The sequence below is a fragment of the Coenobita brevimanus genome, chromosome 57 (genome assembly GCF_032717465.1).
Source record: "Coenobita brevimanus isolate Jiangsu-jjx chromosome 57, ASM3271746v2, whole genome shotgun sequence".
Taxonomy (NCBI): Eukaryota; Metazoa; Arthropoda; class Malacostraca; order Decapoda; family Coenobitidae; genus Coenobita; species Coenobita brevimanus.
The window spans coordinates 14,354,695-14,380,178 of record NC_137010.1 but is presented as its reverse complement, the minus strand read 5'-3'; the positions used below and the strand labels follow the sequence as shown (position 1 = coordinate 14,380,178).

General features: G+C 41.3%; 1 protein-coding gene across 3 annotated transcripts; it reads left to right on the top strand.

Annotated features, from left to right (window-relative positions):
* The first annotated feature begins 1,466 nt into the window (after positions 1-1,466).
* Positions 1,467-23,855, top strand: LOC145402285 (putative U3 small nucleolar RNA-associated protein 11). 3 transcript variants are annotated; one of them, XM_080274414.1, is made up of 7 exons: positions 1,467-1,494; positions 5,455-5,609; positions 11,168-11,270; positions 12,330-12,412; positions 12,908-13,148; positions 14,540-14,650; positions 23,721-23,855. In XM_080274414.1, the coding sequence occupies exons 2-7, from the start codon at positions 5,491-5,493 to the stop codon at positions 23,817-23,819; spliced, it is 756 nt and encodes a 251-aa protein (XP_080130540.1). In that variant the 5' UTR covers positions 1,467-1,494; positions 5,455-5,490; the 3' UTR covers positions 23,820-23,855. The 3 variants fall into 3 exon arrangements, with proteins under 3 accessions (XP_080130540.1, XP_080130541.1, XP_080130542.1); XM_080274415.1 differs by lacking the exon at positions 1,467-1,494 and adding an exon at positions 1,502-1,588; XM_080274416.1 differs by lacking the exon at positions 1,467-1,494 and adding an exon at positions 1,507-1,583.
* Positions 23,856-25,484: the final 1,629 nt, after the last annotated feature.

Below are 25,484 nucleotides of genomic sequence, written 5' to 3'. Positions count from 1 at the left end.
GCGAGCTCCAGGTCATAGGGGCGCACGGCCTGGGCGGACTTATGTCCCTGTCGGCTGGAGTCTAGTCGCACCATATCTGCTCGTCCATGGGCTCCTTCTGGGGGGTGTTGGGTTGCCCTCTGTGATACTTCACTGCATTTTATGGACAGGCATCGCGTTGACGCTCACCTCGCTGCTCATCGCTCGATGCTACCTCTCCGGTCGTCGCATCCGATGTGGCCATACACAGTGGATTTAAGCCCTACCCACAATTGGGCTCATGTTACGCGCGCTCTGTTGCGCGTCATGTTGGCAAGCTCGTGTTGCTGAGTCCGGATGTCCAAATCAGGAGAATGGGCAGCATGCGCCAGGCGCCAGGCACCGCTGAGCTGCGAAAGGAGGAAAATAGATACCAATGTTTATGTTGAGCACGGTGGTACTGTGTTGTGCCAAAAAGATAATGAGTAGGAAAAAGAAGATTTTAATCAGTGGACGTCTCGATGTAATTTCATAGGGAAGCCAGACGGCTACTGTGGGCAGCGCGGCGTATGCTGTCACCGCGAAATGCCCCTCGGGCCAGAAGCGCGCGGCACAGACCCTCCAGGCCTCCACGGCTCGAAAACCTAGGTTTGGCAACGACGCGCGCAACAGCACTCCCGAGAAAACATTCCTGAACGTTGGTTTATATGATCGCATTACTCCGATGAACATTCCTCCATTTCCCGGCCCCCGGGACTATAGGGTCTCTACCCGGGACCTCCGCAGAAGTAGGCTGCAATATCCTCACTTCAGTCACTTGCATATATCAGAATGCAAAGAGAAGAAAAGTATTTGCATGTGCCGAAATGACTGTCATCATCTGGCTCTTGAAGGAAAAGATTATGTTCTGCATATGAACTCGTCCAGGTTCGATTAATGCTCGCTAGATCGTCCACCCATGTTCCACACCGGTCTAAAGTGGATAAATAACATGTTTGTCACTTGCGAGCCGCTTTCATTTAAACTTACCTCCTGCTCTAATTAAATATTTCATTCACGGTTAAAAATGTTTAAAAATTATATTTAGCTCATTTGAGTCCTTATCACAGCAACAAATCTAGCAAGTTGAATCCCACTGACCGTTGGTCATTCAGCTCGCAAAAACGGCTAACATGTTAGCCGTTTTTTGCCCAGTGTGACGCTTGCTTTACTATATTCGCTAATGTTTGTTCACGTTCATTCGCCAAGTATAAATTCACCTTGGGAACAGTTTGCAAAGTCATTTTATTGTACTATAGTCACCCTTTAAAAATTTATCGTTTTCTTTCCTAAAAACAGCAACTGGTTGATAGTATTGCGTATACACTTTACTTGTTAGTGTCATGCATGAATATTTTAAAGTAGCATATGCAATTATTGACAGAATATGCGAAATGAAAAAAAGTTTGATGTATTAATGGGCTTAGTAAGTTAAGTAGATATTCCGTTGCGGCATTTGATGAAAACAGGTAAACACTAAACAAACCGAGGTGTAAGGTAAGTCGTTACAGTATAGTGACTTTATTAGTATGTAACTTACGTCTGTAATCAGCAGCGGTAATGTGACAAAGGAAATGGCACAGAAGGTCAGGTTAGCACACATATGCCTTCTCTATCAATCAGATGTCATCTACTGGTAAACTTGTAAAACTGAAGAACGCATGTACTTTGCCAGGGCGGCAAGCGATTACTAGGCGCGGTGAATATCTAAGAGAGCTTCCTCACCTTTGGTGCAGTATTAGGTAAATTTATAGAACAACGCCGGTACTTTTTATTTTTTTATGACCATGGTGATTTCCGTTCCCAAGAATTGATCATCCACTTACGGACGGCTCAGTTTTTACTGTTCAGTCCTAATCCCTCAGTTGGCCAAGTTTACTGGGGGCCTGTATAAATGGAAATCAGTTCTTAATTTGGTAAATATATAGTTTATTTGAGGCAGAAGAAGCACCTTACCCAGTCAGTTTTTTCTGACAGTCTGTTATATTTTTCTTATTATTTCTGAGGAGGTAAATAAACGTTTCATGTGAAATCTGTTTCACTGTTGGTTCAAGCTACGTCCCGCTGTGACAACTCGATTTGCCAGTGTAATGGCAGAAGAGACTGCCCTGACTTAACATTTCAACTGAACCAAACCTAACCTAGTTTGACTACCTAATAATTTAACAACCTAACCCAGTCTAACCTAACCTTCTGTTGGGAAATGGGAAGCAAAATCCACCTTTGAGTACATTGAGGAAGATTTTTTCATTACGCTGCCAACAAGCAACTGTAGGTACGGCGTAAGGACTGTATGATAACAAGTGGGAAATTTTTCAGCAGGAAAAGGTAATTTACCACCCTAAAAATAGCTAGCAAAATGCAGAAAACAAATTGGAGGAATATGAATTGAATTAAGGTCCTTCCACTCTCACAAGTAAACTGTACATTTATCCACAATTTTATTCCAGTACAAGTCTACTTAATATTTTTATACATATTCAGACTTCTATTACTGTATTTTATGGTAGAGAATTCCACAGGTTCACTTTGTCACACTTTATTCAGTATATCAATACTGGTTCATCTTAAATTTCCTAGAAGTTGCTAAGCTGTTTCTCTTTAGTATATCTTTCTGGTTTCCATCTTCTCTCATTTCAAATAGGTCACACACTTTTTCTTTTCAGATATTTCTTATTATTTTAGAAATTTCAGATGAAATGCATGAGAGCTTTTGTTAACAAATTATGAAAATTTAATTGCTGTACAGGGGTATCTTCCGTAATTCTATCTATCTATCTATTGCCAGATGCCTCAATCCTGTTTGGGGTGGCCACAAACAAATCACCTCCAAGTCGCCCTGTCCCCCGCCATCTCACTGCCCTGCTCCCAACTCACACCCCCCTCTCTCATATACCTCTCCACCCCATCCCTCGATCTCCATCTCATCCTCCCCTCCATCTCATCCGTAATTGTATACCATAATTCATTTATAACACCCAGATTTTGTGGAAATAACATTTACTTTACTAAAGAATGTATTATCATTAATGAAACCCATTTCTTGCTGAGAAAACATTTATGTTACTAAAAAGAACTGAGTTAGGTTTGTTGACATCGACAGTGACATCCTAAAGAGGGCAGTGGGTTGATCTGGACCCAGAACACATTCCGTTTGGTTAAGTTAAGGTAGATTAGGTAATGTTAGGTTAGATTAAGTTGTGTTAAGTAAGGTTAGGGCAGTAGGAATGAAAGATTAGCAACATTGACTTTTAAACCAGATCAACCTGAAGGTCCAACATGTTGGGTAGCTGCATGCCACGGTATGTGAATAAAGCTGGTGAAGTTGTGAAGTTGATATCCTTAAAATTATACATTTCCACAACTTTTTTAAAGGTATCACAGTGATAGTTATGTAATAGTTAATAAAAAAAAAATACAGTTCTAATCATATGCTTGGGAGCTCCTGCAGCTTCACCAAAATTTCAGTCATGTCACCTGTTATTCTGTTATAAGCCAGGGTTGGTGACTCAGTTTTCTGTAGTCTCGCTTTGTAAGACCGCCCTTTCAGGGCTGTTAACTATCTTGACGCTGTTCTTTGAACATTTCCCTTAACCTAAATGTGTTTGATTTTAAGAGGATTCCATATTTATTTACACCGTATAATACATGTAGCCACGGCACCATAATTACTGACTTTTTTTTAAGAGTATAAACACTTCAGTAGACTGACTTTGAGAGGGCTATCCATAGCCTGGATGCTAAGAGATCTTTGTATGTGCCATGTGTTAGGAATGTTATGTTGTATGGTGGTGAGACCTGGGCAGCAATGGAAGAGCATAGTTTGCAGGCTCAAACCTACTGAAATGTCATGTTTAGGTGGATGTGCAGTGCATCCCTGAGTGCAAGGCCTGGGGGGGCTAGGTTTATAATGGAAGAATTGGGAGGTAGGATGGGACTGCAGTGTATTGGTGTTGTGATGAGAAGAGGTAGATTGAGATGGTTTGGCCATGTGGAGAGTATGAGGGATAACGATTGAGTGCGGAAAGTGAGAAGTGTGAATGCTGGGAGTAGGTTTGCAAGAGGCAGACTAAAAAAAAAACTGGGATGAGGTTTTAGAGTGTGACGTCAGGGATAAGAGACTGAATAGGGAGGCTGCCAGAGATCGAGCAGCATGGATATCCATCATTAGGTGACCAAGGCCAACACATGCAAACACTTTGGAGCCTTTATAAATGATACAAAATATAGCCAGTTTATCTGATATTTTTATAAAATTAGTTCTGTATACTTGTTCATCTTTTTAGTTGGCTGTTTTCTGGGGAGGGGCACTAACCCTCCGCCAACCCTTTTAGTCACCTAATACGACAAGCAGGGATACTGGGGGAGTATTCTTGAAAACCCCCCCTACCCCCAGGGGGGGGTTACTGCATGACAGTATTGTGATACCAACTCTAACGTATGAAAGTGAAGCTTGGACGTTATTGGAAGGACACAAGTCAAGAGTGAGAGCAGTGGAAATGAGTTATTTAAGAGGAGCCTGTGGAGTCACATGGAGAGGCAGGCTGGCAAATGAGGATATAAAGGAGCATTGTGGTGTAGGTGTGGATGTGATAGGAAGCGTTAGGAGGAACACACTGAGGTGGTTTGGTTATGTGGAGAGGATGGAGGGTGAGAGACTGACGAGGAGAGTGTATGTGAGTAAGGTGGTGGGGGGGAGAGGGAGGGATGGAATGGAGAGGTATATGAGAGAGGGGGGTGTGAGTTGGGAGCAGGGCAGTGAAATGGTGGGGGACAGGGCGACGTGGAGGCGATTTGTTTGTGGCCACCCTGTACGGGATTAAGGTGTCTGGCAATAGATAGATAGATAGAATTCTGTATACCAGGTACACCTCGTAGTATCTGAACATAACAAGAAAAGGACGTGTACTGTAATACAGTGTGAAGGAAATAAAAGGGTATAACTGTATTTCTGTAGTGTATTAGTTGTAGCCAGGGGCGCACCCAGGAATTTTCTAAGGGTGGGGGCCGTAGTGAGGTTCATTCATTCATTCATTGCCAGACGCCATGTATCCGAAATGGGGTGGCCAAGGGCTTAGAGTTAATTGTTTTACAGGGAGGGGCACTAATCCTCCACCAACCCCACTTGACACGTAGGGATATGAGGTCAGGTAATCGATAATTACTGGGAGGTCACATGCAGGTTTAGAGTCAGAGAGCTGCTGGCTCACGTGTTACTCTTTGTTTGTACTTGCCAATTTTTCATATTTTGCTGTTATCGAAATAAATATATATAAATTTTTAAAGAACCCAGAGAGCTAAGGGGGGGGGCCCAGGCCTGGGCCCCCCCCCACTGGGTGCGCCCCTGGTTGTAGCAAAAGCTTAGGATAAAATGTTATGAAGACAATAAAAAGTTGTATCTGATACTACAGTGCAGCATTTCTCTGCAGTGAAATTAATATGAATGAAATATTTCAGATACAAGCCAGGTGTGAAGACAGACCCTGAGGCAATATGGCATCACTAAAGAATGCAATGAAGACACAGAGGGTGCATCGGGAGCGCCACCAGCCCATGGCACGGCAGCATCTCGGCCCACTCGAGAAGAAAAAAGATTATAAAATACGAGCAAAGTTAGTGTTTTATGTAGGGTCATGTTACTGGTATTTTCTTTTGGTATCAGTGGAATATGTTAAATATTCAATAGTTTTGTGCAAGGTGACATAAGCAGATCATATTCAGAATCCTTCATGCTAGGTGGTAATTTGGGTAGTTTTTACATTTACACCATGCCAGAAAAGACCAGTAAGCCTGAATCATAGTGCTTATAATTCTGAGTAGCATTTCCTCTATATGGATCCCTCAGAGTGCAGCTTAATTCCCTTAGAATATTCAAGCTTGTTTACATTGGACATGATGCTGTCCTGCTTGTTGTCTGCCATTTACCAGTACCCTGTCCTTCCTGGACAAAATGAGGTGTTATGATTAGGTAATGTGAAGTTAGGTTGATTTAATATGAAAACACAGCCTTTCTCTATATTTTTGGCCTGATTACAGTAGTTTAATTTTTTATACATTTACATTAAAATTGAGGTTGCCATACAACCATTTGTATAGACACAAGGATAATTAATATCTTGGAAACTGTTAATTTCCATGGGATGTTTAAAGAAGGAAATTTGCTTAGGTATGATTAGAGTACTATAATGTTGGCCTGTTGGTTTTTCCTGGCATGTGTTATATTGAGGGCCATTTCATCGTGAGGAGACAACTTAGTGAACTACTCTCGGTTATATTTGGAAAGTGTGCATTGTAAACAAATGTTTTTTGCAAGCTATATTACCAACACTTCACATCACATCATACCACTATCGGAGTATGAATGAACCCTTGAATTCCAAAGCCTTAACATCGAGTCGCAAGAATTGCTGATTTCGAACATCATATGAGAGATGAAATGCCAACAGTTGGGCAATGATCACCCGACATTTCATCTACATCTTACCACAAAATGTCTTGCAGACCCACCATACCATGGTATGGAGAGGTCAAGCAACATGCATCCAACTAATAGGAATCTGAGAAGTAGCATGATCTTCCTTTACTTACGAGAAACAAATCCTGAACAGAAAGCTCAAACATTTGGAATAGGCATAACCATAGAAAGGTGGATTAGGATTTCAGGAGGAAGGCACAGCGGAGAACTGTCATCACTCAAGTCGTCCTCGTCTTACCTCAACGCTAGAGGACCAGGAAATAATCACAACGATGGAAGCAGCACCCGCAAGCAGTGCTTATGCTGTAAGAAACGAAGTGCACCTAGATTGAAGCACACGAACAGTTGTGCATAGACTTCAATCGTCTGGTTTATGTGTTGAAACTCATCTGTGGGATTCAGTTTGTCAGCCACTCTAAAAGAAAAAAAAAAAAATATCAAATATCATAATAGAATAGTTATTTCTCACATATTGAATACTATTGTGAATTTTGTTTTACAACATTTAATGTCCCAAGTCATAATTATCAACTTGAGTAGCTAATTTACAGTTAATAAAGATGGAGAACTGACTTCCAAGCACTTATTAAGCTAACTGAATTGTAACATTGAGAATGTTGTCATAAAAATAAAGATGAGAAACACTTCATAAATACAGTACTAAATAAAAACAGCAGTGGATTTAATAATTATTTAGATTAGTTTCGGTAAGTTACAAAAAAATTACATGCTGGCATCCACAGGCTGGTCACCTGGAGCAAGTGGCAACTCAAGTCAGTGCTACCAACCGATCATTCAACCCAAACCAGACCGCTCCAGAACTATAGTCTTTCAGCAGATATTTTCACGACATGACTTTTGTCTTTGACTGTACACCCACTTCAAGGTCGTACGACAGTATGACCGCAAAATATATGTAAACAATTGAGGTGACAGTTACAACTCAGACATGTTATTTCAGTAAAACCCAGTGATGGCATTCCAAACAGATATAGGCTTGGGTCAGTGATGATAAGAAAAGCACTAATTTCAGCATGAATTTTTCTTCTGATTAAGTGTAGTGGAATGAAGTGCTTGTTGGAGATATGTAAGATTGCATGAATGAGTGAAGCTGTGCCAGTAGAGTGGGAAAAGGCAGTGATTGTACCATCATTCAAAAATAAAGGAGAGCAAAGTGAGTGCAAGAATTATCGTGGCATAAGTCTATTGAGTGTGGTAGGGAAGGTACTGTATATGGAAGAAATATTTTAGGGAAAGTAAGAGAGATATCAGAAGTCCTAGTGAGTGATGAACAGGGTGGCTTTAGGTATGGCAAAGGATGTGTGGATCAAGTATTTGCAGTAAGACAGACAGTGGAGAATACTTGTGAAAAAGACTATAAGGTGTTTATGGCATCTATGGATCTGGAAAAAGCGTACGACAAAGTAGACAGAGAAGGATAATGGAAGGTTTTGTACATGTAGATGGTAAGCTGCTAGGTGCCTTCAGGAGTTTTTATGATGGATGTGAGGCATGCCTAAGGGTAAGTGGGCGTCAGTTCCTGGTTCATGATCATTGTGGCCATGCGACAAGGTTGTGTGATGTCCCCATGGTTGTTCAGTGTACAGTATATATGGATGGGGTGATGAGAGAAGTAAAAACATGAGTAATGGAGAGGGATGGCATTGGTAACGAATGGTGATGGATGGAATGCCTCAGATTTGTTGTATCGTGATAATGCAGTGCTACTTGCAAATACCGGACAAGAGCTTGGTAGACTAGTGCAGAGTTTTGTAGATGTCTGTGAGTGTTATGCTTTGAGAGTGAATATAAAGAAGAGTAAATTGATGGTTATTGAGAGAGAAGGGGACTCTCAGTGTGATGTTACAGTGAATGGATAGAGACTGGAATTGGTGGGAGAGTTGAAATACCTGGGTACAGTGATAGAAAAGAGAGGAAAATGTGCAAAAGAAATGGAAAGTAGCTGGTGCTCTGAAGGCATTAATAAAAAACAGAGGCCTGAGTGTTGCAGTTGCGAGAGGCTTACATGGAGGAGTGTTAGTGCCAGCATTAACATACGGTTGTGAGGCTGTGGTGTGGCATGAAAATGAAAAGTCAAGAGTGAGAGCAGTAAAGATGGGACTGTTGAGGAATGTATGTGGAGCACAGAGAGTGGATAAGATATGGAATAATGTGATTCATGAAAGATGTGGAGAGGTGTATGAGAGAGGGGGGTGTGAGTTGGGAGCAGGGCGGGGGACAGGGCGACGTGGAGGCAATTTGTTTGTGGCCACCCCATAAGGGATTAAGGCGTCTGGCAATAGATAGACGGATGAAAACTATGGAGTGAGGAAGTCTGTGAGTACCAAAATTGAAGAGAATGTACTAAGATGGTTTGGTCACGTGGAGAGAATGGATGACGATAGCGTGATGAAAAAAGTATATCGGAGTAAATTTGAAGGAGGGAGGAGGCAAGGTGGGCCAAGAAGAGGGTGGAGGGAAATGGTGGATCAGTGTGTGAGGAAGAGAGGTATGGAAGTTGGTGAGACTAAGGGACTGACAAGAGACCAAGCTGGCTGGATGAATTTTGGATGGAGAAGCACATAACCAGGGCTTTGGCATCCCATTTTAACATGACACCGTTTAGATTGGCTCTTTCAGTTAGGTATATGTGAAGCTGCAGAATGTGGTGAAATTTTTTTTGCCTGTGTGATGGAGCAAGGTTTCTGTGGGCTTGGATGAAGAGTGAATGGAAGCATGGCCAATTGAACTGGGCAAACTTCGGCTGTCTGGACATTGCTACTTCTCATCCTGCCCTAGAGTGGGAGAGGAGGTCCGGAGGATGATGATGACTTGGTACAACATTTTTTAATGCCTCGCTCTCAGCAGACAGTTTAGAAACTTTTCTGTCCAAATTCATAAAATTTAATGTGTAAGCTTTAAAATTATACATGACTTTTATATTTTTGTTCAGTTCTGAGAGTGACCTTAACGGTTGATGTTTGTACTGTATAGAATGACCGTAGAGGTAAAAATTTACCATTAGGCTATATAAATTTTGCGACAGTACAGGGTACTGGTTCTACTTTGGTATGTTGATACAACAGGCACATTTATGACCCAGCATAAACCTAGTACTGTACAGTGATCCTTTAGTTATCACACATTTGGTTATAGTGGTTTTCATTATCACTGCAGGATGAATATCTGCACTCCTGCCATTATTGCACATTTTTTGGCTCCAAAACATCATTATCGCACACCTGAGCTGGTTTCTGTTGACAATAATGGTGTAGTGTTTGTGATTTCTGATGGCTTTGATGGATTCAAAGATGAGGCCCCACTCCAGAAGTTATCCCAGGTGTTGGAGACCACTAATGCACCAACCCAGAGCCTCTTACCTCAAGCCCATTTCAGGTCTCTCTGTAGTATGTTTTTCTTCCTTATTGTGCCCTTTCATCACTTTTGTGTGTTTCTGACATAACAGTTTGTATGTATTTAGTGGATCTATATTGCTGTAAGAGGGAAAATTTGGGTTTGACTTTGGGATGCCTGGTACCAATTAGGATAAATCCCATAGGTTCTGTGCATTTGTTATCATGTACCATGCCCAGTACCATTCATCCATCCATCTATCATCCAATCCTATGTTGCCCCATGAGGAGAATAGGAGACCAGGGCTAGCCAAGTTGGTCCTGACATTTAAGATGAGAGTGACCAGCCTCACTCATCCCTGAGTGGCATTACTTGAGCAATAATCCCAAACCATCCCTTGGATATAAACCTGCACCAACTCAATCCAAATGGAGCGCCTCACTAAACCACCAGGCGCCATAATTTGGTTATATGGTTACCACCCAGCGTAGTTAATGGTTTCCTGTTGTACAGGAAACCTTTTGGCTTGTCACTCAGTGTAGATTAACCCATAGGCAGAATGAACAGGAAAAAATGAGCCCAGTACCAATTATGCATAATGACCAAAGGCTCAGTGTACTACAAAACTCAGACTAACTAAACATACTACTAACCCAGCTCATTTCTGTCAAATTTAAAACCTGACGTAATACAGTCCAGCCAGACCCCTAGTCTGCCTCAACTATACCATATAACCAGACATAATCTTTGCTAATATAATCTAACATAAATTTATCCAACCTGCATAGTACTGTACTATTATTATAGTGTTACAACTTTAAAATATACAGTATAGGCAGTTCTCATTACAAGTCAGGAAAGTGTTCAGAAATATCATAGCTCTTTTCATACAATTAGTATGGTATTGTAATTTGTTGGACACTGGCAGATCTGCTTTATAGGGAGCAGTGGATCTGTAATAGGCAATTTTTCTGTAAGTTACTGTTTACTGATAGCAAATAAAAAACATCAGAAAAGGCAGTGTGGAATGAAGACTAACTGTATGCTGCAGATCTAATGCAGTCCAGTAGGGGTAGAATAAGATGGGCAACATTCATCCATCATAACATGGCACAGATCTTTATAATTTGGCAGTTTATATTCCACAGCTGAATGACAGAATAAGACAGTGTTATGGCTCTACATCCTTTCGATAGCACACTCTGGTGACTAGAACCATATTCTAATCTCATGTTTCAGCTCTGCATACAGACCATGGTTAAATGACAGTTGTAGTCAAAGTCATTGGAGTATAATCATCACTCTGTCTGCACTGTGTGACTGAGGTGTGATTTGTTGCAGGGACCAACAGCAGAAGAATGAGGCACTAACTGTGTTGCGCAAGAAGGCACTCATCAAAAACCCAGATGAATTCCATTACCATATGATCAACAGTGGCTTGAAGGTACCAGCACATTTCCAGACAGGATATGATGGTTGTCTAGTTTAGTGGATATTATTATTATTATTTATTTTTTTATTTTTTTTTTTTTTTGTCTAATTCATTCCTTAAAAAAAATAGAAATTGAAGAAATCACATCCTCTCAAAGATTTTATATATATATATATATATATATAGATAGATAGATAGATAGATATGTGTGTGTGTGTGTACTGTATGTATGTATGTATATAATTAATCCTTTCAACACCAGCAATCTACAGACCTAAGCTGAATGAAGTATAGGTACTCTAGCAGAACTCAGAAAATACAATTTCAAAAATATTTTATAATACTAAAGGAGTAGCTTTTTTTTTTTTTTTTTTTTTTTTACAGTGAGACATTACTGTATGCAATCAAACTACCTGGGTGTAGCCACCATAAGATAAAGACATCATTGTACTGAAGGAAGTTACAAAATGACCGGTAAAATGGGCTGTGCATTCCTTTTCATGTTTATGCATTTCTCAGGAGTATCCCACAGGTGAAGCCATCCACAGGAGGTTGCTTCTTAAACACAAGTGTGCCAGTATTTGATATTCTAAATGATTTTTCTTCCTCGTCATAAGCATTTCCTTGAAACTTCATCAGTTCAGCTGTTGTATTTCACTTTCACATACATTCCAAGCATGCCAGTTGGAGGAAATAAAATCATTGAACTCAGGTTGATCCCTATGGTAATATTAATGCTATACATCATCCACCTTTACTTGCTGAAGACTTTAGTCCATTTGTGGCTTATTTCCTGTAGCTAAACGGTAGAATAAGACAATAATGTTGCTTTGCTTCCTTTCCATAGCACATCTTGGTGACTAGCATCATAGTCCAGTATTAATCTCATAACTCAGCTCTCAAGATGGAAAGGTGGCAGTTTTATTCCAAGTTAAAGTAGACGGAAAAGCAATAATAGGGGTAATAAAAATGACAGCAATTCTGCATTGTAATGGGACAAGATGGAGTAAGGCAGGTTAAAGTGGACAGAGTAGAGTATGGAAATGAGTGATTTTGTTTTGATGTGAGCAGGATGGAGTGCATTACGAGAAGGTGGAGGATGAGGAGCTGGCGGTGGGTGATGTGATGCAGGACCTGGTATATGTAACTCACAGGTACAGTTCCCAAACCAGATTAATGTAGTTTGCTAAACTTACTCTCAAAAGATGCTGTGAAGATACTGGAGACAAAAGTCTCTTGAAAATTATTTAAGAAATCACCTAGAATTGCAGAATATTTTATTGTTAAAATTTGTTTACAGTCCCTCCAAAATGTAGCTAAGCTTATTCTCAAAGCATACCATATAGATGCTAATGACAGATATCTCTAGAAAATCACCAGCAATTCAGTTAAAAATGCTAGATGGTTGGTAAAATTTGGTAAAGTCACTCAAAAATATTGCTAAGCCTACTCTCAAAAGTTGCTAGAAAGATGCTAAAAACAGAAATCTCAACAAAAATCACTAACAACTTTACTAAAATTGCTGAAATAGTGCTAAAATTTGGTAAAGATTTATCCCCTCCCCTCCCCCCAGATAAATAAATAAATAAATAACTATCTAAGATATACCATTAGATATAAAACCACTAAATTGGCAACTCTACCCACAGACGCTCCATTGAGAGAAAGAAGATTGACAAATTGAAAGCCCAGTTGCACCTCTTGGACACCAGTGACCAGCCAAAGAACACACACATTCTCTTTGTTGACACTAAGAAGGAAGCCAGGAGAGCAGATCCAGCAAAAATGCTGGACACTCATCCGGCATTGCTCAGTCGGACGTTCAACAGACTTCGAACCTCACAGCTGGCATCCTTTGGCAACCACCTCTCGGATCCAGCATTCTTTAAGGTAAGGTTGAAATTGGGAGAATGGCTAAACAGATAGGTAAAGGAAGGACGGTAGTTTCATAGAAAGTTGTTTCATTATTCATTTTGTGAAGAATTAACATCCATTTTTTCACTGAAAGTTTCTTATGATTCATTATTAAGTTCTTCTGAGGTCAGAAATTAGTATTTTTTGTGCTGTTAATAACTCAGTCTTGTACCAAAAGTATGTCTCAGAGTTGTTTGCTTTAAAATAACATTTAACCCATGTATATTGTAGACTTCTGAGTGAGGACAGAGATACTGTCTAGTACACTGTAACAGTAAGAAGATGAAGTGGTGAAATACATAGTAGATGGCAAATTGAAGTGTTTGTAAGGAAGAAGGAAGAGTAGTGTTAAAGAGACAGACATAGTTTTGTCACATCCTCCTAAGGTGATCTTTGGTATTTATCGTATTGTAATGAAAAAATAGCTATAACGTTCATTGAAGGATTAAATTACCAACAGTGCAGTGGAAGAATCAGGTTGAAAAGTACCTGTAGAGAAAGTTTGGTGTGGATGAAAAGGAGGACTGCAGTTTGTATAAAGTTGTGTACAGCTCCTTTTGTCATAGCCACTTCTGGTAAAATATGAGACAGGGAATGAAAGAAAGAGTAGATGGACATTAAAAGTGAGCAAAATACATTCGGAAAGCAAATTGGGATTAACTGGGATTTACTGAAAGGCTACATTTGAGTCAACATTACCTCATACGGGCTCACAAAGCACCATATATCATCCTAACCTCTCCTTACATTGAAGTACAGTATAGGGACTCTAAGTGTGGGAAATGTACTTGCAAAATGCTGCATTATGGTAAATAATTTTGCCACAAAATCTGTTGGCTCATGAATTTGGAATTAAGATGAACAAATTGTTAAAAAGTAGTTACTTCTTAGGCACTTAAACAGGGCAACTTCATCATCTTCCCAGCCCAATTTGCTATGATCTTATCCCGAGTCCATCCATCCATCTGTCATTCATTCCAGTATTGTCTGTCCCATCAGGAGCATAGAGACCCTGAGCTCTGCTATTCAGGCCAGACTATGAAGGCAAAAATTACCATTTTTTCAGCCTAAGAAGCATCACAGGAGCAATATACACAAACACCCCATGGAATGAGATCCAGATAGGCCATTTCCAGTTGGGGTACCCTAACTTACTAGACCACCTGGTGTCTTAAGAAGTGTATGAGAGCAACAGGGTTAATGCACTACACTATTACACAGCATGGAGGCCAAGTTCCTTGTGTGCATCAGAGAACTGTCTTATTAAGGGGAAAGTACCCAAGTGAACCAGGGGATTTATTTTAAGTATAGTAGCCTTACATGAATACCTTTGCTGTACTGTGTTTAAGTCCTGTGCCTACCCACAGCAAATATCAAACAGCAAGAGGAAAGCATACAAGGAACTGGCTCAGAGAATTCAGCGTGAGAACAAGCTGAGAATCATGCAGGAAAAGCTGGAGGTGCGAAAAGCACTTATGGTAAGTCTTAGCTGTTGCTGCTTACTTAACCCCTTGAATCTAGTGACATTAATTTAGTTTTTCTTTTGAGTTTTATAGTATACGGTCAACCTGGGTAGTTTGCGGTTATTTTAGTTTTAATACCTACCATGACTTACAAATTCTGTGAATTATAAATAACCTAACTTATGGGGAAAATTATATATGAGTCCAACCTTTCTGCTAAGTTGGGGGGGCGCGGTAGCACAGTGGTAGCGCGCCGGACTCGTAATCGGGGGATTGCGAGTTCGAGCCTCGCCCAGGCTGCCGTGCCGGGAGTGGTAGCTCGCTCCTGTAACCCTAGCGGGGCTATATAGTCCAATACAGGGCTTAGCTCGGGGGAACTCCATTTCTCCCATTTTTCTGCTAAGTTGCCCCCCAGTACCATACTTAACACCTGATAAGCCACCAGCGAACAATAAAACCCTTTCAAAACAGTATGTAACGCATGTATTTAATGGGAATGAACAATATTGTAAGGTTTTTGCCTGACTCCAATTGACATCCATGCTTAAGTGGAAGGGGGTGGGGGAGGGGTTCCAAGGCTTGAGGCCCACAATGGCCTCTCAGCATGAGGTGAGTGTGGTAGTAGCGGGGACATCAGGGTGGACTAATGCACCTGCTTGCCGCTAGGCATGGGTGGGAAGTGCTGTGATTGGCTTGTCATGCTTGAATATGATTGACTTCCACCCACGATTCTTGTAAACAAGACTGCAACCTGGAAAACTCGGAAATGAGTCACTTGGAACAGTGACTGTGACTATCAAATTGATCAAATTGGTTACCGCAACATACAAAGGGATCACAGTTTGACTGGAAAAGTACCGTGAATTAGAAAACCATGACCAACTAACCCGTGATATATCTGAGTTGACTGTATGTACTATATATATATATATATATATATATTTATTTATCATCATCATACGTTGAGGTCCACTGCAGGACCGGCCTATCCCTACCGAAGCAGGGACGATACAGCCATTGTATCTCTACCCAGTGGCTTAGGCTGTCTGGTAGTGACCGTATGTAGGGTGAAAAGTGCTTGTGAGTGTGATTGTAGTGTTGTAGTGGCTTTGGATGTGTGTGTAGTCTGTGAACCAAGTGTAATCGGCCCGCCTTGAGCCAACTGGGTGCATTCATACTAGTATGCGACACTGGTTCAACCATAGCACCCCTTATGTCTGCCAAAGTGGTAAGTGGCTCAGTGAATGCTTCCCAAAGTTTTTACAACTCTGACGGGAGGCGAACCTGCGTCCGCCAGTGTGCAAAACGCACACTCTACCACTGTACCATAGAGGCTCTATATATATATATATATATATATATTATATCATCATCATCCGGACCCCCTTTCCCTCCCAAGGGCAGGATGAGGAGTAGCAATGTCCAGACAGCCCAAGTTTGCCCGGTCCAATGGGCCACGCTTCCATTCACTCCTCATTCAAGCCCCCGGACTCTTGGTTTCTATCGAATACGGCAAATACATTCACCACATTCTGTAGCTTCACATATACGTATCCAATTGAGTCAATCTGGACACTGCCACGTTAGAAAGGGGTGCCAAAATCACTGGTCATGCACTTCTCCTCACAACATTCATCCAGCCAGCTCGATCTCTTGTCAGTTCCTTAGCCTTACCGACTTCAAACCTCTCTTCCTCACACACTCATGCATCATATCTCTCCACTTTCTCCTTGGCCTACCTCGCCTCCTCCCTCCTTCAAATTTGCTCAGATATTCCTTTTTCACCACTCTTTTGTTATCCATTCTCTCCACATGACCATACCATCTCAGTACTGTACACTCTCTTCGATTCTGGTGTCAACTGATTTCCTCACTCCACACGTTTCACAAATCACATTATTTCATATCCTCTCTCTCTCTCTCTCTCTCTCTCTCTCTCTCTCTCTCTCTCTCTCTCTCTCTCTCTCTCTCTCTCTCTTCCTTTCTTCATTCTCATATTTTCTCCATTCATGTTTAACTCATGAACTGCAACTGGATGGGCTGCAAAATTGTTCATGATGTGGCAGTTGGTTCATTGCAGAATGAATTCATATATACATTAGCATCATTGAAATGGTATGACACACCTATCCATGCAATATTTTTGCTCACCTCACCATAGTTATAGAGTTATTTTGGTAGGAAATTTTTCATTTGCCAAGGAGCCGGCAACAACCCAGTCAGGACTGACATCTGTCAGAGCTTAATTGAGTGAACTGCCAGTTAGCCCAGCAAGCCATTGCTTGAGTGTAATATGCTGCTTTCAGTCATTTACTTAATCTATACTTCACTTTTCTCAGCCACTGTTGGCCCTGTGTGTGTGTGTGTGTGTGTGTGTGTGTGTGTGTGTGTGTGTGTGTGTGTGTGTGTGTTTTTTGATACATTTATGTGAAGCTACAGAATGTGGTGAAAGTTTTTGACATATCAGATAGAGCCAAGATTCCGGGGGTTTGAATGATGAGTGACTGGAAGTATGGCCCATTGGAGTGGACAGACTTTGGCTGTCTGGACATTCCTACTGCTCACCCTGTCCTGTGATGGGAAACGAGGTCCGAATGATGAGGATGATTTTAAATACAGGGTGTTGTGATGAGGAGAGGTAGATTGAGATGGTTTGGGCATTTGGAGAGGATGGGGGAAGACACTGGGTGCAGAAAGTGAGAAATGTTAACGTTAGGTGTAGGGTTGCGAGAGGCAGACCAGAAAAGACCTGGAACATGGTCATTGAGTGTAACCTCAGGGGTATGGGATTGAATAGGGAGGCTCCAAGAGTTCGAGCAGCATGGAGAGCAATCATTAAGTTACCAATGCCAGCGCATGCAAGTATGTTGTTTCCTTGGGTGCTGATGGTATGGTAAATGGGTCAGGTGTATGAATTTTTTTCTTAGCTGATACTGTTTCTTTATATCTTTGCTTTCTTTGGGTTGAGAATGAGCGATGATAGCTAGCCTAATATGCCATAGCGTGTGCATGATGTTGCACTTTTTTAATACAGACAATGAACATTGGAAGGAAAAACAAATTAAATTAGGAAAAAGCAATCCACACACCGGATTACGAATGCCCTCCATTCGTACAAAATATGTAACAGTTGGACATGAACGCTCTAGGTTGAAGATTGGGGGGGGAACTATTCTGGGGAAGCAAGTATCAAAGAGATGCAATTCAGGGCAGAAAAGAATTCTGGTAGGCAGAAGTTCTGCAATACTGTCATTCCTTGATTTACGATCCACCAATTTACTATTTCCTTGTGTTTTCGATGTATGCATGCTTTGTCAGTTCCCCAAGATTCGATCCGATTGTTCGCATATACTATGTACAGATTGGCTGCATTCCAGCCAGCAAGCCACACGCATCACGACAGTCACCTGTCTGAGTCACGATGGCAGTGTTGTGTTTACCATGTGCAGGACACTGTTTTAGCTCATCTGTGCACAGCCAAAACTCCCGCCGTCTCCCCAATCGCCAGCTTGAAGTCCCATCGATCGTGTGCTCTCCAAACTCCCTTACAAAGCTTTGCATCTTACCATCTGTTGGCATCGTAATACCATCATAATGCAACGCAAGTGTACTCAGTGCAGTGTTGCGATCATTCTGATATGTTTCAGTGCCTGTGTTTTGGTGTTCTGTGTTTGATTTTGTGCTTACCTCAACACCCGAAAATCACGTCTGGTGGTAAGCTTGGTGACAGTGTACCTGCTGAGGGCAAGGCGAGCCATTACTCTTGACATCAATCTGGAGATTGTAAGGCAGCATAAGGATGGCCAAGGGGTCAGTAGGATCGCCGATGACTTAAAACCGATTAGTGCCTATGGGCACTCACTGTCCCCCAGCCTTGGGGGGGAACGACCCCTGATGACTTGGACCAGCAAAGGAACCAATATAGGTGAGTTGAGAATTTTTTTTTATATATTACATGGATGACTTTGCCAGCTCCACTTGACATAACCTCCTAATTATTATGGAAATATACCCTCCATTTACAATTGAATCATTTTACAATTTATCTTTATTTGATGTAACCCAATTGTAAATCAAGGACTGACAATATGGCAGTGTGACAGTCCAGTCATGAGCAATACCAATGTCCATGCAGCCTGGGGGAAAATGTGGAAAGGTGGTACAATGGATGCAACATTGTCTGAGCATTTGTGATAATAGTATCTGTAAAAATAATGCAAGGGAGCAACATTCCTCCTTACTTGTAGGGGAGGTAGTTGATTTGTGAGTGCGGGGTTCTCAGTAATTCTTACAGCTTTGTTTTGAATTTTGTCCAGTTGTTTTGATGCAGCCTCTCCACATCCATTCCACAAGGGTGAGCAATATTCCAACTGAGAGCATACATGACTCATGTAAATTATAGCTGACTGCTTGTCAGTGAAGAAGCTACAGATTCTGTACAATGATCCAAATTTCTTGAAGCAGTTTTAGCAAGTGATCTAACACGAGAGGTCCAGCTGAGGGTATTGTTAGGAGAAACCCTGAGTATTTCAATACTTTTAGAGAGAGGAATATTTGTAGCTTTGAAGGTAATATATGAACCAGGCAGAATCTGTCTGTTGGTAAATTGTATATACAGTAGTCCCTCATTTATCTAGATATGCAGTATCCGGATGCTGGACCTTGGCTCTATGAAACCTTTATCTGAATTTACATACTATCATCTGGACGTAAAAGTCCCTGAGAACTTTGGCTGGCCAGCCGACATGTTCGGTATCGTGGCTGCTGGGCTCAAGCCATGAGCAGGAAGTAGGCCGTAACCCACAACCAGAGCTAAAATGTCTGTCTGCCCATGTACTGAATGGTCAAAGTCACGCACTCGTCCATTCACTTCCAATGAACCTCCAGCACTCAAGTAATATGACTGTAACCCACAAGTGGTGTCAGAACATCTGTACACAACCCCACCGAATGTCCAAAGTCACGTGCCCACCGGGCTGTCTTTCCTAACTGTCACTGATAGTGCAACACAGACCACAAACCACTAGTACATGTTCGGTGACAGCGGCCGTCTGCCTTTCCGCCAAATGTCCAAATTTGCCCCGTCAGTGGGAGTTGTGTTTCTGCATGGCCACTGGGCATCTAACAGATGGCAAACCAAGAGTACATATATGGTGTAAATGCCCATCCACCTCTTGAGAGAAGGGTGAAAATCCTGCCCACAGCCTCATTCCCCCTCCCCCTCCCACCTCTCCTCCATATCCTCCTGGTTCCCCCCTCACTCCCTCAGTCACTCCCCTCCTTCGTGTTGATAGCACTGAATCGTGCTTTTAAATTTTTTTGAGATTTATTCAAGTACATTTCGTCATATTGAAATTCTGAAGCGACCACAAGAACGCTCATGAAATTCTACATCAAGACATGTGCTTAACTTTTGGAAGTTGCCAGCAAAATTTTGCACTATAGTAGGACTCGCGCACGTTTGCGGCTGTGGTGTGGTCCGCACCTGTGTACAGTGTTGCCACGTTTTCTATACCGTTATCTCTCTCTCTCTCTCTCTCTCTCTCTCCTGGCGGGAAATGTGAGCCACCCTGAGTACTTTTGATTCTTTTATAAGTTATTTATAATTGTGCTTTCATTTGTTAATTTGGTTTTGTTATATTTAGTAGTAGATGGAGTGTCAAAGTTACTGTCTGCTGAGAGGTTTGTTACGTTACTGATTCATACACCCCGACGTAGTGGGGTGTGGGTGTAGGTGTGGGTGGGAGTGTGGATGTGGGTTTGTTGGGGTGGTGGTCCAGGGGGGAGGGGAAGTGTGAAGGGGGATTTGACCTGAGACACCCAGGAGGGATTAAGAAGGGAGGGAAGGGGAAGGGGGGGCTGGATTCACCTACCACATGGCGGGAAATGTGAGCCACCCTGAGTACTTTTGATTCTTTTATAAGTTATTTATAATTGTGCTTTCATTTGTTAATTTGGTTTTGTTATATTAAGTGATGCCGACAATGCATTCAATGCATGCCTCTCTCTCTCTCCCTCTCCCTCTCTCTCTCTCTCTCTCTCTCTCTCTCTCTTGGGACATTGAATCTCCTCATTCTCCCTTGGGACATTTATTTTAGGCCAGATGGATGTGTAAGTATTGCCACTCACAAGAATTATATGAATTATTTCTTTTACTTTGGATATTGGCATATTTCTTCTTTTTTCAGGCTCATTCTCTTATATCCATAACTGTGATATTATTACCCACCCTAAAACTACGCTAAAAAACATTAAAAGTGACTGCTATTTCTTTTAGCAACACTGTACAATATGTATGCCATGTTTCTGTGTTACTGTATAAATATTTTATGCATAATTAGATTACTGTTGATTCATCCATCAAAATACACAAGTGTAAGTTTTATTCATCTGAATTTATCGAATTTGTGATGCCTTGTACATAAATAGCTTCCGTTTCACATCGCAAGTTGAGGAAACGTGGCACCATTGTAAACAGGTGCGAGCCACACCACAGGCACTTGCGGGCGCAAGGCCGACTATAGGATGGTGGGAATTTATATGAAGGTAAGTTTTACTCCTGAACACGATTTATTCTCACTGCATTTCTGTTCTTCTACTCAGCAGTTTTCCGTTTTTATTACGGTAGCTTATGTAATAAACACCAGCGAAGATCATGATATACCATTTATACCAATTTCCGGTGGCATTTTTGGCCATTGAATTTTTTTGTGCCCCTGGAAAAGTATCACTGGTGTCAGATAACTGATTTTCCAACCGCCCTGAGGTTTTTTGTGGATTTTTTTTTTTTTTTTTTTTTTTTTATTCCCTTGGTGTTCAGCATTAATATGGATAATCCTGTGTGTGTTTTGATGTCTAAATATGGCAGATTGACCTGAAAACAGTGCCAAAATTAGGAGGGGTACTGTACATACAGTAGTGTATAGGTAGGGTGTTTTTTTGGTTTTCAATTTTTTTTTTGTTTTTCTTGGTGTTCATGGTGTTTATTAATGCTTTGGATATTCCTGTGTGTGTTTTGATGTCTGAATATGCATGAATGACTGGAAAACACTACCAAAGTAAGCAGAGGTACTGTACAAATAGGTTAGGTATAGATTGGAGGTCGGGTATAGGTAGGGTCTGGGTATAGTACGGGGGATATTGTTCAGTATCGGGACATGCCTTTGCCTCTACGGTGTTGGATAATTGAGAGACTGCTGTACAGTATTTGCTTTTCCTAGCATTAAATGTGACAGTGTTATTTTGTCCCCATTCAGTGATCATAGAAAAGTTTTGATTTATGGAGTTAGCTGATTGAGTTGCGTTATAGATAATAAGCCTTGTGAAGCGGTGTTTAAGTGTGAAGGAACTGTGAAACGTCAGTCATCTACATGTGACTTAATGGGATTATGGGCAGTAGATAAGAGATCATTAATATGAATTAGGAATAGGGTTGAAGCAAGGACTGATTCTTGTGGCATGACGGCATTAATCAAGTGGAAACTAGAACATACATCATTTACTTTTATCTTTTTGTCACTGAGATATGGGGAAATCTTTGAAACAAAAGATGATAGGCCATAGCAGAGGAGTTTGGATAGCAGAGAATGGTGCCACACTGGCGAAGGCTTTAGAAATATCAAGGGTTATTGCATGGGTTTTTCCATGTTGGTCAGTTGACTGCTGGGTGGTATGAGTCAAGAGATTGAGTATATCAGTGGTGGATTTTTCATAGTGAAAACCATACTGTCTGTCACAAGTGAAGTAGTTGGAGCCAAGATATTTAACAGTGTGCATATTAATTACACATTCAAATACTTTACCAAGAGAAGATGTGATAGCTATTGGTCTGTAATCAGAGGGGTCATAGGAACTTCCATTCTTTGGAATTAGGTGGATATTGGCATCGTTTCAAGAATTTGGTTATGAAAAAGTACGTATGCATAGTCTGAATAATTAGCTAAAACAGGAGCAAGTTTTGTGGAGCTTTTTTTCAAAATGATTGGAGGAATTCCATCTGGACCTGGGGCTTTGTTGGCTGATAAATTGTCAGGGATATATTTTACATATTTACCCCTTATCTTAAGTGAAACAGTTTTGGGAGCCTTGTGATATGAAGTAGAAAATATCTTACATACAAGTATACATGATCTAAACCTGTGTTGCCCCATGAGAAGCATAGGAGCCCGGGGTTAGGCAAGTTGGTCCTGACATTTAGATGGGAGTGACCAGCCTCACTCCTCCCTGAGTGGCATTACATGAGCAGTAAGCCCCAGCCATCCCTTGGATATAAACCTACACAGGCTTAATCTGGTTGGAGTCCCTGAATTACCCACTAAACCACCAGGCACCATAGTTTGGTTACATATATGATCACCATGCAGTGTAGTAAATGGTTTCCTGGTGCACAGGAAACCATTTGGCTTGTCACCCAGTGTAGAGTCACCCGTAGACAGAAGGAAGAGTAAAGAAAGAAGGAAAGAAAGACAGGAGAGGAAGGAAGGAAAGAATGAAGGAAGAGAGGAAAGGGCAGTCACCTAAGAGCAGCTCTACATCGAGTGAGTGGATGGTGAGCATTCTACCCACTGTAGAGTCACCCTTCTGCCTACAAGCAGCTCTGCACTGAATGACGAGCCAAATGGTTTCATGTACACCAGGAAACCATTTACTATGCTGGGTGGTAACCCTATATCCAAATTATGGAACCTAGTGGGTTAGTGGGTAATTAAGGCACTCCAGTCAGATTGAGCCTGTGCAGGTTTATGTCCTAGAGGTGGTTGGGGCTATTGTTCACATAATGCCACTGAGGGATGAGTGAGGCTGGTCACTCTCATCTTGATGTTAGGACCAACTTGCCTAGCCCTGGGCTCCTACACTCCTCATGGGGCAACACAGGATTAGATGATGATGATGATGATGATTATGAAAAATACATCACAGCCCTCCAGACCTACCGTATAAGAGGTGTGTTGCAGTTGTCCAGCCCCACCTTATAAGAGGTACTGTATCTTAAATGTTTGGACCAACCTCGTGAGAAATATGTTGCAGCCCTCAGGTTATGTCTCACTTTGTTCCCCCCTGTTTTAACTCTCATTCTCTCCCTCAGGACAACAAAACCAAGAATGGTGAGCAGCCAAAGTTGGAGCAGCCTGGCAGCAGCACCTCAGCCCCTGTATACAAATGGCCTCAGGTGCGGAAAAAATGATTACATTTGTGACAGATATTGTTCTGTTATTATTAAAGGAAGTTATGGTATATTTCCTTGTGTTTTGATTGGATGCCTGAATATCTTGCTTCTTGATATATGGTCTCTCTCCCTTTTTACTACCAATGTTCTTGTCATGCTTCCCTCCCCCCATCACTTTCTCTTTCATCCATCCATCATCCAATCGTACAGTATGTCACCCCATAAGGAGTGTAGGAACCCGGGGCTGAGCAAGTTGGTCCTGACATTTAAGATGAGAGTGACCAGCCTCACTCATCCCTGAGTGGCATTATGTGAGCAATAAACCCCAACCACCCCTCGGATATAAGCCTACCTAGGCTCAATCTGAATGGAGCACCTTAATTACCCACTAAACCACCAGGCGCCATAATTTGGTTGTATGATTATCACCCAGCGTAGTAAATGGTTCTCTGGTGTACAGGAAACTTGTCCATCCATCAATCATCCAATCCTACGTTGCCCCAGGAGGAGCGTGGGAGCCCAGGGCTAGGCAAGTTGGTCCTGACATTTAAGATGAGAGTGACCAGCCTCACTCATCCGCAAGTGGCATAAATTGAGCAATAAACCCCAGCCACCCATTGGATATAAACCTTCACCGGCTCAATCCGATTGGAGCACCGTAATTACCCACTAAATCACCAGGCGCCATAATTTGGTTATATGGTTACCACCCAGCATAGCAAATGGTTTCCTGGTGTACAGGAAACCATTTGGCTTGTCACTCACTGTAGAGTCACCCATAGGCAGAAGTTCAAAGTTCAAATTCAAATAATTTATTTCCATAAAATATGGTTATTCTTACAAATCAGTATACAAAGTCACAGACAAAAATAGTCATGTCATATTCGATACATGATAATATCAACTACAAATCACTTAAAATTAACTTCCTAAGTTTAGATTTAAAAACATGTAAGCTTCCGGAATTAGTGATATCAGTAGGTAAATTATTCCACAGATTGGGTCCTAGTATGGTGATGGCTCTGGCACCAGAGTTAGTTCTGGCTCTAGGCACAAAAGGTTATTTCGCTGTCTTGTTGTACTGGCTGTGTTTTCAGTGACAGTGGATAACTTTAGATACCAATCTGGATAAAAACCATTGACAGCCATATAAACAGTGGTACATCTGTCAAAAATATGTTTATCTTTAATCTTTAACCACTTTAATTCCTTTATGATGGGGGCTACATGGTCATTCTTTCTTGCTCCCCCAATAGCTACTTTAGCTGCAAAATTTTGTAATTTCTGAACTTGGTGAAGTAAGGTATCATTTGTCGTACCCCATATACCTATACAGTAATTTATTATGCTAAGAACTAGAGGCTGTACAACAATTTTTCGAGTTGACTTATCAAAGTTTTCACATACTGTATTTGATTTATGAACATAAGTGTTCCCATGACTTTCTTATTTAATTCAATAATATGCACATCAAAAAGCATATATCTGTCGATGTAGACACCTAGATTTTTTACACTAGTGCTCGGGTAAATGTGCTCGCCAGAACAATTTATGACAGTGTTAGGAGGAATATGTGATAGAAGTTGTCTATTACCTATGAAGATACATTGTGTTTTTCTTGGATTTAGCATAAGTCCATTTCTAAGAAAATAATGTTTTGCAATCCGTAAGGTTCCTTCTGTT

Bases quoted from the DNA above. Each gene is read 5' to 3' on its own strand.
- LOC145402285 (XM_080274414.1), top strand. From the start codon at position 5,491: ATGGCATCACTAAAGAATGCAATGAAGACACAGAGGGTGCATCGGGAG. The intron at 12,413-12,907 runs GTACAGTTCCCA...CTCTACCCACAG, and splicing joins CTGGTATATGTAACTCACAG to ACGCTCCATTGAGAGAAAGA. The intron at 13,149-14,539 runs GTAAGGTTGAAA...GCCTACCCACAG, and splicing joins CGGATCCAGCATTCTTTAAG to CAAATATCAAACAGCAAGAG.